The following is a 12,269-nucleotide window of genomic DNA, read 5'->3' as shown; positions in this document are numbered from 1 at the left end:
CAGCTTTTGTAACATGTCCCCTTAGAAGTCCTTCTTAATCCGCCTTCTCTGTCATGAGGCAGCATGCTGGACCTTTCCCACCATAGTCTTGTTCAAGTGTGTTATGATCATTTGTGTCCATCATTAAAGTGCAAGCCCAGGGAGGAACAGGGTCTGCACCTCTCTTGCTAGCTGTCTCCCTTGTATACATGTCAAGTTCTTATCATGATGTCTGATCCATTAATTCAATTAACGGTGTGGTGTTGATGCTCAAGGAGAGGTCAAGTTGGGGAGAGATATTTGTATATATTTCTACATAAAGAGGGAATATAGAGTAGGGGAGAAGTAGCAAGTCAGACAGGAGACTTAGAACTATACAGAATCCCTGTTTTATCATCAACTGGCTTTGCAACTTTGGGCATGTTATCTAACTTTGCTATACTTTAGTTTTTATTATCTGTAAAAACTGGGATTTTAATTACAGTTGTCTCTACGCATGGTTGTATATATTAGAATTACAGAATATATGTAATATACTTGGTATAGCCCTTGGGGCATAGTAGTGAGTGAGTGAAGTAGCTCAGTCGTGTCCGACTCTTTGCAACCCCATAGGCTGTAGCCTACCAGGCTCCTCGGTCCATGGGATTTTCCAAGCAATAGTCCTGGAGTGGATTGCCATTTCCTTCTCCAGGGGATCTTCCCAACCCAGGGATCAAACCCGGGTCTCCCACATTGTAGACAGACGCTTTACCGTCTGAGCCACCAAGGAAATAGGTGCCTGTTAAATACATGACCTTATACCTCAACCTGCCTGGGACAGCCCCACTTCATACCTGTTGTCCCAGTGTCATTACTAAAAGTGCCCCATTTTACTCTTCAGAGTCCTGTTTTGGACAATAGATGACATGTTCCCCTACTGAGGGATGAGCTACTAGAACTAGAAAGGAACTCAGAGGTTAATTGGTGTATTCCTTCCCCCAACTCATAGATAAGAGAACTGAGGTCAAGAGAGTGAGTTTTGCCAAAGCCCCTGTGACTACTTGGTGGCAGAATTGAATCTTCTAACTTGGAGAGCAGAGTTACTTCTATGCCACATGTGAACTACTTTCTTAATTCCAGTGTTTTGGAAGAGTTAATGATCAGCTTTAATAGATCTTCAAAGGCAGTCAATACATATAAACCAGCCAATACATATAAACCTGTAAAACTGCTACCCACCCTTCTCCAGCATTTTCTGAACTGCCTCTTTCCCCAACCCAGCCTCCCGCTTCTGAATTGCATCTTTAATTAGTTTCTCTAGATATATGTAGATGCTCTCCCTGGCCTTTTGATTTGGGATGGTTTTGCTCACCCACACTCTTCCTTTTTATGAGATGATCTCTGTTCAGCTGGAAGTCCTGGGAGGGCAGGGAGGGCCTATAGGTTTCCCCCTAGCTCATGTGAATCACCTAATACATATTTTTAGGGATGGTAATTGGATAAGAGCCTAAACCCTTTTAGCAGGGTGGCTTTCTGTCCCCTGGAGTAGAGACCTCTAGCCTGTGCATGTCCCCCTCTCTGAAGACAGACACAGCACCTGCGGGGAAGTGGAGGGCAGAGCAGGAAGAAATGAGCAGCAGTTGCTTGCTGTCCACCTGGAGGCATAAGGAGAGAGGGGCCCCACTCCCTTCCACCAGAATTGAGGACAAAACAAAAACAAAGAAGATAAACAATCATATTATGCTTTATTTACTCAGCATCCAGATGCAAAGGAAAGTGGAAAGAAGGCACATGGACGATCCCTCATGACCAACTTCGGAAAACATAAGGTAAATGAATTAAGTAAGAGTGATAATTTGCATAGTTCAGTTAATCTAAAGAGTCGAGAAGGTAACAGGAGATCATGACCTTGGAATAACTGTAGATTCCTTAAATAGGACCCCAGAAAAGGAAAAGATTGATAGTGAAACTACTTTAAAATTTAAGAACTTCTGTTCATCAGAAGTATGAGAGCAAATAGCATACTGGGAAATAATATTTTCACTACACATATCACACAAAGGACTTATATCCTGAATATATTAAAAAATCTCTACAAATCAATAGAAAGCACTCTAATTTTTTTAAAAAAAATGAGCAAAAGACTTAATTGTGCTTCACAATAGAAGATATCCAAGTGACTGATATGGAAAAGCCCTGATCAGTCCTGGGAAATGTAAATTAGAATGACGTTGAGATTCTGCATACATCCTCCACACTAACACCCTCACAGTATCTACTCAACCACTCTATGAACCATGAGTGGCTTATCAGCTCTATTGTTAGGTGTGTGTCATGAGACTGAAGCAATGCTATTTATAGGGGCCTTATTTGTAATAGTACAGTTCAAATGTCTATCAACGATAGAATGAATTAAAATGATGGTATATTTGTATAAGAAAATATCATCAATGAGAATGACAAAACTACAACTACATGCAATAGTGTGATCTTTGTAAATATGACATTGAGCAAAAGAAGCCAGACCCAGAAGAGTGCATATAGTTTAAGTCCATCTATATGAACCTCAAAAATAGGCACACACACACAAAAAAATCTATGGGGTTAACGTCAGGATAGTAGTTACTTCTGGGGAGAAGGTGATGACCAAGTGGGAGAATCTGAAGATTTTGGGGCAGATAATATTCCATTTCCTCATTTGGGTGGTTTCACGTGTGGAAAGTTATCATGCTGTACACTTACAGTTCTTGTACTTTTCTAAGTGTATGTGATATGTCAATAAAAAGGTAAAGCAGTTATTAAGTGATGGATTTTATAACATGAGGTTTCCCAAGGCCATTTCTTGTACTTTAAAGAATGTTGTATCTAGAATTTCCTGCCCATCAGTAAGATAGTTTATTAAAAGTTTGGACAAAATAGTCATAATAAACTGAAAACAATAAAAATGTTCTCCCATATAGACTGCCTAAGTAAACTATGATTCATTAACACAATGGACAATTATGAGCCATTGAAAAATGATCTCTCTAAAAAGTTCAACATGCAAAACCTTAAAAAAGTAAGATGAAAACTGATTATATGGTATGCTAATGATGATGTGTCAAAACTTTATATAAAGAAAATATATCATCGTTTCTCCAAATACCTGTCATTGATCATTATTACTTACTTCTTCTTTTTGCATTTTATATTTTAAAATGAACCTGAGAAATAGATTTATTATATTTGAAACTCTTCAAATTAGTAACTGTATATGGAATTGAAGAATATTTCGTTTCTTGATTACAACTACTCGTTTAAATTAAAATTATTTTCCAAAGTAAAGCTTTTAGGGAGTGCTTCAGCTACTACAGAATCAGACTTTATTATGTCTTAAGTCATAAGAATGAATGTCCTCAAGACTTTATAAATTATTTTTTAAAAAGTTAATAGTATTTTAAACTGAAAGTTTATACAAAGTTTATACAACTTTCCATGCCATCTTATTTAATCACCACAAAAATAATAATCCTTTAAGATAGATGTTTTTTTTCTGCCCTTTAGAAAAAGTACAATAGGAAACTTGAGAGATTAACTGATTTATCAGCATGGTGAGAGGCCAGTCTGAAACATGAGCTCATCAGATGCTTGGGTTCCCATTCCAGGTACACTGTGGTCCTCAAGGCATAACCAAGACCTGAGAAGGTTCCAGACTAAATTGGCACCTTGCTGTCAGTACAGTAGAGTGCATTTATGCCAATAGTGTAGCTTGCTTTTTTGTTGATTATGAATGAGAAAATCTGGAAGGCAATTTGGTCCCATGGTAATGTGAGGATGGAGTCCCTTTCCTTTTCTAAGACATGTTCCCCAGATGTCCAAGGTACTTGTCTAAAAGTTTTACCTTTGTTTGTAGAAGCTGAGATTTGGTGACATGGTTTTCTACAGTTACTAGGGTCCCTCCCCATTATTTGTGTTGTTGAGATATGTGTTGCCAAATATTGGATTTATTTCCAATGTTGTGGGGATGAAACTGCATCATTGCTAAGGTTTTGGGTCTAACAGCTAATCTGTCCAAAGACATCAGGTTAGTTCTACAATCTTTCAGCCTGAATGCCATAGGTAATAATCTTCATTCTGCTCTAGAAATTAAAATGGGTCAAAATCTCAAAAGAACAGTTTGAATTAGATGAGTTTTTGAGTCCATACTGAAGAAAAGCAGGAATGGCAGTTATTCATTTGAAAAATTACTGCTTGTCTTTTTTTTTTTTTTTTTAATGAAATCTGCCTTTTATAAGTAATTCAAAAGGAACAGTGAGCTTTCTATATGAGGACAATTTATCCCTTATAATCATTTAAATAAATATTACAACTTGACCCTACCCTTCATAGAAACCTTTAATGCGTGACTAATAGTCTAAGATCTATGTTTTATGTGCCTTAGAAGTCAGTTTTACAGCATGAAACCATCAGTTTTGCCTTGATTATTTTAAGATAATTTTGGCCAAAGACACTCTTGTTATTAGGCTTCCCAAGTGGGTCAGTGGTACCGAAACTGCCTGCCAACACAGGAGCCACAGGAAATGCAGATTTTATCTCTAGATTGGGAAGATGCACTGGAGTAGGAAATGGCCACCACTCCAGCTTTCTTGCCTGGGAAATCCCATGGACAGAAGAACCTGGCAGGCTACAATCCATAGCGTCCCAAATGAGTCAGACATGGCTTAGTGACTAAACAGCAAATGCTTGTTGCTAAGGCAAGCTGCAATGTTTGGTCAATTATTTTCCTCCAAGTTACTGTCCTTGTGTGTCTGTGTGTATTTTAAAGTTCATTTCATTTTCTGTATATTGTAGAGGTACCTGATGCAATGAATTTGTGTTAAGTTTGCTCTGATTTTTCTGGCAGAAAACCACAAAATCACGGTCTAAATCTTATAGTACTGATGATGAGGAGGATGCACAGCAGAATCCTGGCAAGGAAACTGGCCAGCTGTACCGGTAAGAAAACTCCCCATGTTTCTTACTCAGGCTCCCAGGACCTCTCTATCCCCATCAGCTTGGCTGGCTGGTTGTATGTATCTAGAAAATCAGATCACAAGGTAAAGGGCTCAGTGCAGTGGGACATGTGACAGGATATGAGATGATAATATATGTAGGGGCTTTTACAGCCTGGTGTACAGTGGGCTCTTAATAAATGCTGGCTGTAACAGGCAAAAATCCCTTAGAAGAAATGGAGTAGCAAAAAGTCTGAAATGCAGTACTTGGATGCAATCTCAAAAATGACAGAATGAACTCTGTTCATTTCCAAAGCAAACCATTCAATATCACAATAATCCAAGTCTATGCCCTGACCAGTAATGCTGAAGAAGCTGAAGTTGAACGGTTCTATGAAGACCTACAAGACCTTCTAGACAAGACCTACAAGACCTTCTAGACAAGACCTACAAGACCTTCTAACACCAAAATAAGAAAAAAGATGTCCTTTTCATTTTAGGGGACTGGAATGCAAAAGTAGGAAGTCAAGAAACACCTGGAGTAAGGCAAATTTGGCCTTGGAGTACAGAATGAAGCAGGTCAAAGGCTAACAGAGTTTTGCCAAGAGAACGCACTCGTCATAGCAAATACCCTCTTCCAACAACACAAGAGAAGACTCTACACATGGACATCACCAGATGGTCAACACTGAAATCAGATTGACTATATTCTTTGCAGCCAGAGATGGAGAAGCTCTATACAGTCAGCAAAAACAAGACTGGGAGCTCACTGTGGCTCCGATCATGATCTCCTTATTGCCAAATTCAGACTTAAATTGAAGAAAGTAGGGAAAACCGCTAGACCATGCAGGTATGCCCTAAATCAAATCCCAAATGATTATACAGTAGAAGTGAGAAATAGATTTAAGGAACTAGATCTGGTAGAGTGCTGGATGAATTATGGACAGAGGTTCATGGCATTGTACAGGAGAAAGGGAGCAAGACCATCCCCGTGGAAAAGAAATGCAAAAAAGCAAAATGGCTGTCTGAGGAGGCCTTACAAATAGCTGTGAAAAGAAGAGAATCAAAAAGCAAAGGAGGAAAGGAAAGATATACCCATTTGAATGCAGAGTTCCAAAGAATAGCAAGGAGAGATAAGAAAGCCTTTCTAGTGATCAGTGCAAAGGAATAGAGGAAAATAATAGAGTGGGAAAGACTAGAGATCTCTTCAAGAAAATTAGAGATACCAAGGGAACATTTCATGCAAAGATGAGCTCAATAAAGGACAGAAATGGTATGAACCTAACAGAAGAAGATTTAAGAAGAGGTGGCAAGAATACACAGAAGAACTGTACAAAAAAGATCTTAATGACCCAGATAATTCACGATGGTATGATCGCTCACCTAGAGCCAGACATCCTAGAATGTGAAGTCAAGTGGGCCTTAGGAAGCATCACTACGAACAAAGCTAGTGGAGGTGATGGAATTCCAGTTGAGCTATTTCAAATCCTGAAAGATGATGCTGTGAAAGAGTTGCAGTCAATATGCCAGCAAATTTGGAAAACTCAGCAGTGGCCACAGGACTGGATTTCATTCCAATTCCAAAGAAAAGCAATGCCAAAGAATGCTCAAACTACCGCACAATTGCACTCATCTCACACGCTAGCAGAGTAATGCTCAAAATTCTCCAAGCCAGGTTTAAACATTATGTGAACTGTGAACTTCCAGATGTTGAAGCTGAATTTAGCAAAGGCAGAGGAACCGGAGATCAAATATCCACTGGATCATCGAAAAAGCAAGAGTTCCAGAAAACCATCTACTTCTGCTTTATGAACTAGGCCAAAGCCTTTGACTGTGTGGATCACAATAAACTGTGGAAAATTCTGAAAGAGATAGGAATACCAGACCATCTGACCTGCCTCTTGAGAAATCTGTATGCAGGTCAGGAAGCAACAGTTAGAACTGGACATGGAACAACAGACTAATTCCAAATAGGAAAAGGAATACATCAAGGCTGTATAGTGTCATCCTGCTTATTTAACTTATATGCAGAGTACATCATGAGAAACGCTAGGCTGGATGAAGCACAAGCTGGCATCAAAATTGCCAGGAGAAATATCAATGACCTCAGATATGCAGATGACATCACCCTTCTGGCAGAAAGTGAAGAGGAACTAAAGAGCCTCTTGACGAAAGTGAAAGAGGAGAGTGAAAAAGTTGGCTTAAAGCTCAACATTCAGAAAACATAGATCATGGCATCCGGTCCTATCACTTCATGGCAAATAGAAAGGGAAACAGTGGCAGACTTTACTTTTTGGACTCCAAAATCAGTGCAGATGTTGACTGCAGCCATGAAATTAAAAGACACTTACTCCTTGGAAGAAAAGTTATGACTAACCTAGACAACATATTAAAAAGCAGAGATGTTATTTTGCCAACAAAGGTCCATCTAGTCAAAGCTATGGTTTTTCCAGTGGTCATGTATGGATGTGAGAGTTGGACTATAAAGAAAGCTGAGCTCCGAAGAATTGAAGCTTTTGAACTGTGGTGTTGGAGAAGACTCTTGAGAGTCCCTTGGACAGCAAGGAGATCCAACCAGTCCATCCGAAGGGAAATCAGTCCTGAATATTCATCGGAAGGATTGATGTTGAAGCTGAAACTCCCATACTTTGGCCACCTCATGCGAAGAACTGACTTATTTGAAAAGACCCTGATGCTGGGAAAGATTGAAGGTGGGAGGAGAAGGGGATGACAGAGGATCAGATTGTTGGATGGCATCACTGACTCAATGGGCATGAGTTTGAGTAAAATTCAGCAGTTGGTGATGGACAAGGACACCTGGCTTGCTGCAGTCCATGGGTCACAAAGAGTTGGACACGACTGAGCAACTGAAATGATCTGAACTGTAACATCTGTCAGTTAAAAGGTATTTTCAGAGGAGAAGGGCCACATGAACTAGCACAGAGGAGCTTTACAGGAGATTGAAGTAGAAGACAGATGATAAGCACATGAGAAGAGCCGGGAATCTGAAATCAGCCAGACTTCAAACTCTTGTTCCTCCAACTTTTACATGGGGCTATGTAGGCTCCTCATTTGTATCTATTTCATAGGGTCACTTTAAGGATTAAAGGACTTCAACTGTTTAGCCTGATGAGCCCTACCTCAATTAACTAAGTGCTCAAAAATATCAGCTGCTGCTTTATTATTTGTTGTTGAGTCACTAAGTCATGTCTGACTCTTGTGACCCCATGGACTGTAGCCTACTGGGCTCCTCTGTCCATGGGGTGCTCCAGGCAAGAATAATGGGGTGAGCTGCCATTTCCTCCTCCAGGGGGTCTTCCTGATCCTGGGATCAAACCCATGTTTCCTGCATTGGCAGGGGGATTCTTTACCACTGACCACCAGGGAGGCCTGCTATTTAATTACCAGTAGAATTTGGGATGAGTAAAATGATCATAATTTTAGAACCCAAATTGTGATACATGATTTGATATAGGATTCTCTGGAAGTTTATATATACAGTAAGTCTCACAAAAGAATATAAATGATATGCTTCATAGATAGATAGACAGATATACAAACATGTGCACATCCACACACACACCGTGGCTTTATTGAAAGACTAAAACAAAATTGGAGGCATAGAGGTCCTGTAGGTAAGAATCAGTGTTGAATTCAATTTTGTATTTGAGCCTCACTTCAACAAAATGTCCATATATAAGATAGTAGCTAATTAGTAAGGGCAAAGATGTGTATGGTCCTTACCCTTAGGGTACAGAAAATCCAATATGTATAAATAGTTACACTAAAGGATATATAGAGAATAGAGTCACTTTCCAGGAGACCTCTGCTGTGAATGTTCTCACATATAAGTTTGACAAAGGCTCGACTCTGAATCATCTTCCAATATAGGGATCAAACCTGCATCTCTTATGTCTCCTATTTTGGCAGGTGGGTTCTTTACTGCTAGTGCCACCTGGGAAGCCCAATAGCCAGGGAAGCTATCACATAAAGTCATGTTCCATGCTTCACTTAGATCAATTAGAAATTTGCCCGTCATAGCTACCAAGGCCCAAGCAGCTATGATTGTAGCCTTTTGGGACTTCAATAAACGAACTCAATTTTTAGATAAGGATTAAAAAAAGCAAACTGTATGTAGAAATTCTCTGTAATATGGAGTGTCTTGGGGGCTTTACTTGTCATTTCTAGGCATGGCTTCCCTCACATTCATTTATAATCATTTGCTTTCACAAAACCAGAATTTTCACCTATGGCTACAGAATTTCCTAATCACATGGTAAAGGAGGAACATGGACTCTTTCTTCCCATTGATTTTTATTCCTGTTTGTGTTCATGTCTTCTTTCTCAAATGAGTTATTGACACATTTTGACCTTAATTCTTTTGTTGAATGTTTATAAATATCATTATGATAAGAATCTTTGTCTGATTTGTTTACTATTTTATCTCCATTAGGTGCTCAGTAAATATTAACAGAGTGAATAAATCTATATTATCACTATCTAATTCCAGAACATTCTCACCACACCAAAAAGAAACTCTACCATTAGCAGAGATTTCCCATCCCTCTTTCCCCCAGCCCCTGATACCAACTAATCTACTTATTTTTGGCTGCACCGTGTGGCATATGGGGATCTTAGTTCTGAGACCAGGGATCAAACTTGTGCCTCCTGTGCTGGGAGTGTAGAGTCTTACCACTGGACCACCAGGAAAGTCCCCCAACTTATCTGCTTTTTGTCTCTATAAATTTGCCTTTTCTGGACATTACCTATAAGTGGAATTCTACCATATTTGGCCCATTTTTGTCTGATTTCTTAGTATAATATTTCCAAGATTCATCCATGTTGTAGAATGTATCAGTACTTCATCATTTTTATTGTTAAATAATATTCCATTGTACGAATATATTGCACTTTATTTGTTCATTAGCTGAAGGATATTTAGGTTGTTTTTATGTTCTAGCTATTATAGATAATACTGCTTTGAACATTCATTTCTAAGTTTTTCTGTAAATATAGGTTTTAATTTCTCTTGGGTATTAGTTAAAAGTGGAATTGCTGAGTCACATGGTAACTGTTTCATTTTTTGGACTGCCAAGCTATATTGGCAAAGCAATTGAGCCATTTAAAATTCTAGAGTAGTGTGTGAACATTCCAATTTCTCCTCATCCTTGCCAACACACGTTCTTACCTGCCCTTTGGGTTATAGCCAACCTAGTAGACATGAAGTGGTATCTCATTTTTGTTTGGTTTGCATCTTCTTATTGGCCATTTGTGTATATTTGGCGAGGACTGAAGTTTTTAATGATTATATGTTTTCTGGGAGGAGAAAAGTGCTTCTGTAAAGGGAATGTGGTATTCTGTGGAGAATTTGACTGAGGCAAAGAGCAAGTGGTAGAATTTGTAAAGCTGTGGAGGAAAAGAAATGCTAGGAGTGGTTTATAGGGTCTATACTGTATAGATATATAGAAAGAGTAAGTGATGTTTGTCTTTAAAAAGTTGAATATATTAATAGAAAACGCATAAAGAAGAAAATCAGAATCGCTATAAATATACCTCTAGAAGATAATGACTATGGAAAGTTTGGTGTGTTTCTTGTTAGATGTATTATTGTTCAGTCACTAATTCGTGTCTGACTGTTTGTGACCCCATGGACTACCATACACCAGGCTTTCCTGTCCTTCACTATCTCCTGGAGTTTGCTCAAACTCATGTCCATTGTGTTGGTGATGCCATCCAACCATTTCATCCTCTGTTGCCCGCTTCTCCTCCTGCCATCAATCTTTCCCAGCATCATGGTCTTTTCCAATGAGTCAGCTTTTTGCAGCAGGTGGCCAGAGTATTGGGGCTTCAGCTTCAGCATCAGTCCTTCCAATGCGTATTCAGGGTTCATTCCCTTTAGGATTGACTGGTTTGATCTCCTTGCAGTCCAAGGGACTCTTAGATGTATAATATGCTTTTTAGTCTAGCCAGGTTCTCCTTCTGCCAAAGTAGGGTGATTCCCTGGTAAACTCTGGTATTACTCCACAGTTGGGTAATGGTAGGAATCCAGCCCTTCATAACAGAACTCATAAATTCAGGAGAAGAGACTGTGGATAAAATCTGGCTGAACAGTGAATAAAGCCACATGAGTAGAGTGTTGTGGTGGAGACAGTGCTGAATTAAAAATCACATTTAGGTTCTAATCCTGGCTCCATCAGAACAGGTAGGGAAGGTGGAGTAACCAAAAGCCCAAACTTCTTCTAGCTCTAAAACGTCATGAGTCCTGGGTGTGTTTTACAGGTTGGGCCGCCGAAGGAAAACCATGAAGCTGTGTCGAGAGCTCTCTGATTTGGTTGTGTACACAAACTCTGTGGCAGCCCAGGACATTGTGGATGATGGTAAGGCCTGAGTGTTTTCACTTCTGAATAAACACTCCTGACCTTTCTTTGTCAATTGTTAATTAAACTTTTGTTAATCGAATCATCAGCACACATTTCTGGAACTGCGTAGAATCCAACTTGAGCCTGAGCGTCAGGAAACTGATTGCTGGAACAATGCTTAGCTCACAGAGAGCGCTCTATTGATCACTTTGTTTGCCTAACTGGCTAGAGGTCAGAGACATTTCCTGCAGGGCAGAGGAGGACTTCATTATTAAAAAGGCAGATGGATCAGAGCAAGGTCTTCCCTGTGTTTAAACTATGGACACTTGACCTAGTTTGATGGTCAGATCACAGATGGCCATTCCAAGTGTGAAAGACTAGAAGAAAGAGGAAATTAATTGGCAAAAATAACATCCTGAAATGCCCCATATTTTCTCATTGAGAGTTTTGACCTTGATGAAAATAATTTAACCCACAGATTGCAATTTTAACAAAAAGAGCAGAAATTTCAAAAGCAATGGCTCTTTCACAGTTTTTTACCCATCGATTGCCATATGTGGAACTGAGAAATCCTAGTCACAGCTCTTCTTACCCTGACTTCCTGCTGGCTGCACTTTCTCCTTAGCCTCTTCGCTCCTCACTTGTGTTTTGTCCAGTTATTGAGTGCTTATGAAGATACACTATGATCATGTGGGTTTTCAGTATAATTGTAGTTTCACTGGAAGTGAAAATTACATCAGTCTCCCATTCTCATGTCTCAGTGACGCTAAAACAACACTGTGCTGAGTCTCATGTCTTCACAATCTCCAGGATTCTTCCTCAGATCTTTCTTTTTTCTTCCCCTATTCTACAAGTGTAAATTCTTTTATCTGAAGATTTTCTTCCCTTTGGTGTTGAATCCTTCTTCAGATGATGACAATTATTAAGAAAAATTGAACTTCATGTGTGAGAATATGAGACCCTGTAGACTTCTGAGAAAGTG

The 12,269-nt window shown here is 39.3% G+C and overlaps 1 protein-coding gene across 1 annotated transcript in view; it reads left to right on the top strand.

Moving 5' to 3' along the window:
* The window catches only part of PLCH1 (phospholipase C eta 1), a 252,056-nt gene that overhangs the window by 216,570 nt on the left and 23,217 nt on the right, over positions 1–12,269 (top strand). Inside the window, exons 13-15 of the mRNA XM_040247343.1 lie at positions 1,716–1,787; positions 4,841–4,932; positions 11,208–11,305. Coding sequence (XP_040103277.1) covers positions 1,716–1,787; positions 4,841–4,932; positions 11,208–11,305 — 262 coding nt within the window. The remainder of the gene's footprint in view (positions 1–1,715; positions 1,788–4,840; positions 4,933–11,207; positions 11,306–12,269) is intronic.

The sequence above is a fragment of the Oryx dammah genome, unplaced genomic scaffold (genome assembly GCF_014754425.2).
Source record: "Oryx dammah isolate SB20612 unplaced genomic scaffold, SCBI_Odam_1.1 HiC_scaffold_2, whole genome shotgun sequence".
NCBI lineage: Eukaryota > Metazoa > Chordata > Mammalia > Artiodactyla > Bovidae > Oryx > Oryx dammah.
The sequence above is the reverse complement of the archived record's forward strand: the minus strand, read 5'-3'. Positions and strand labels throughout refer to the sequence as shown.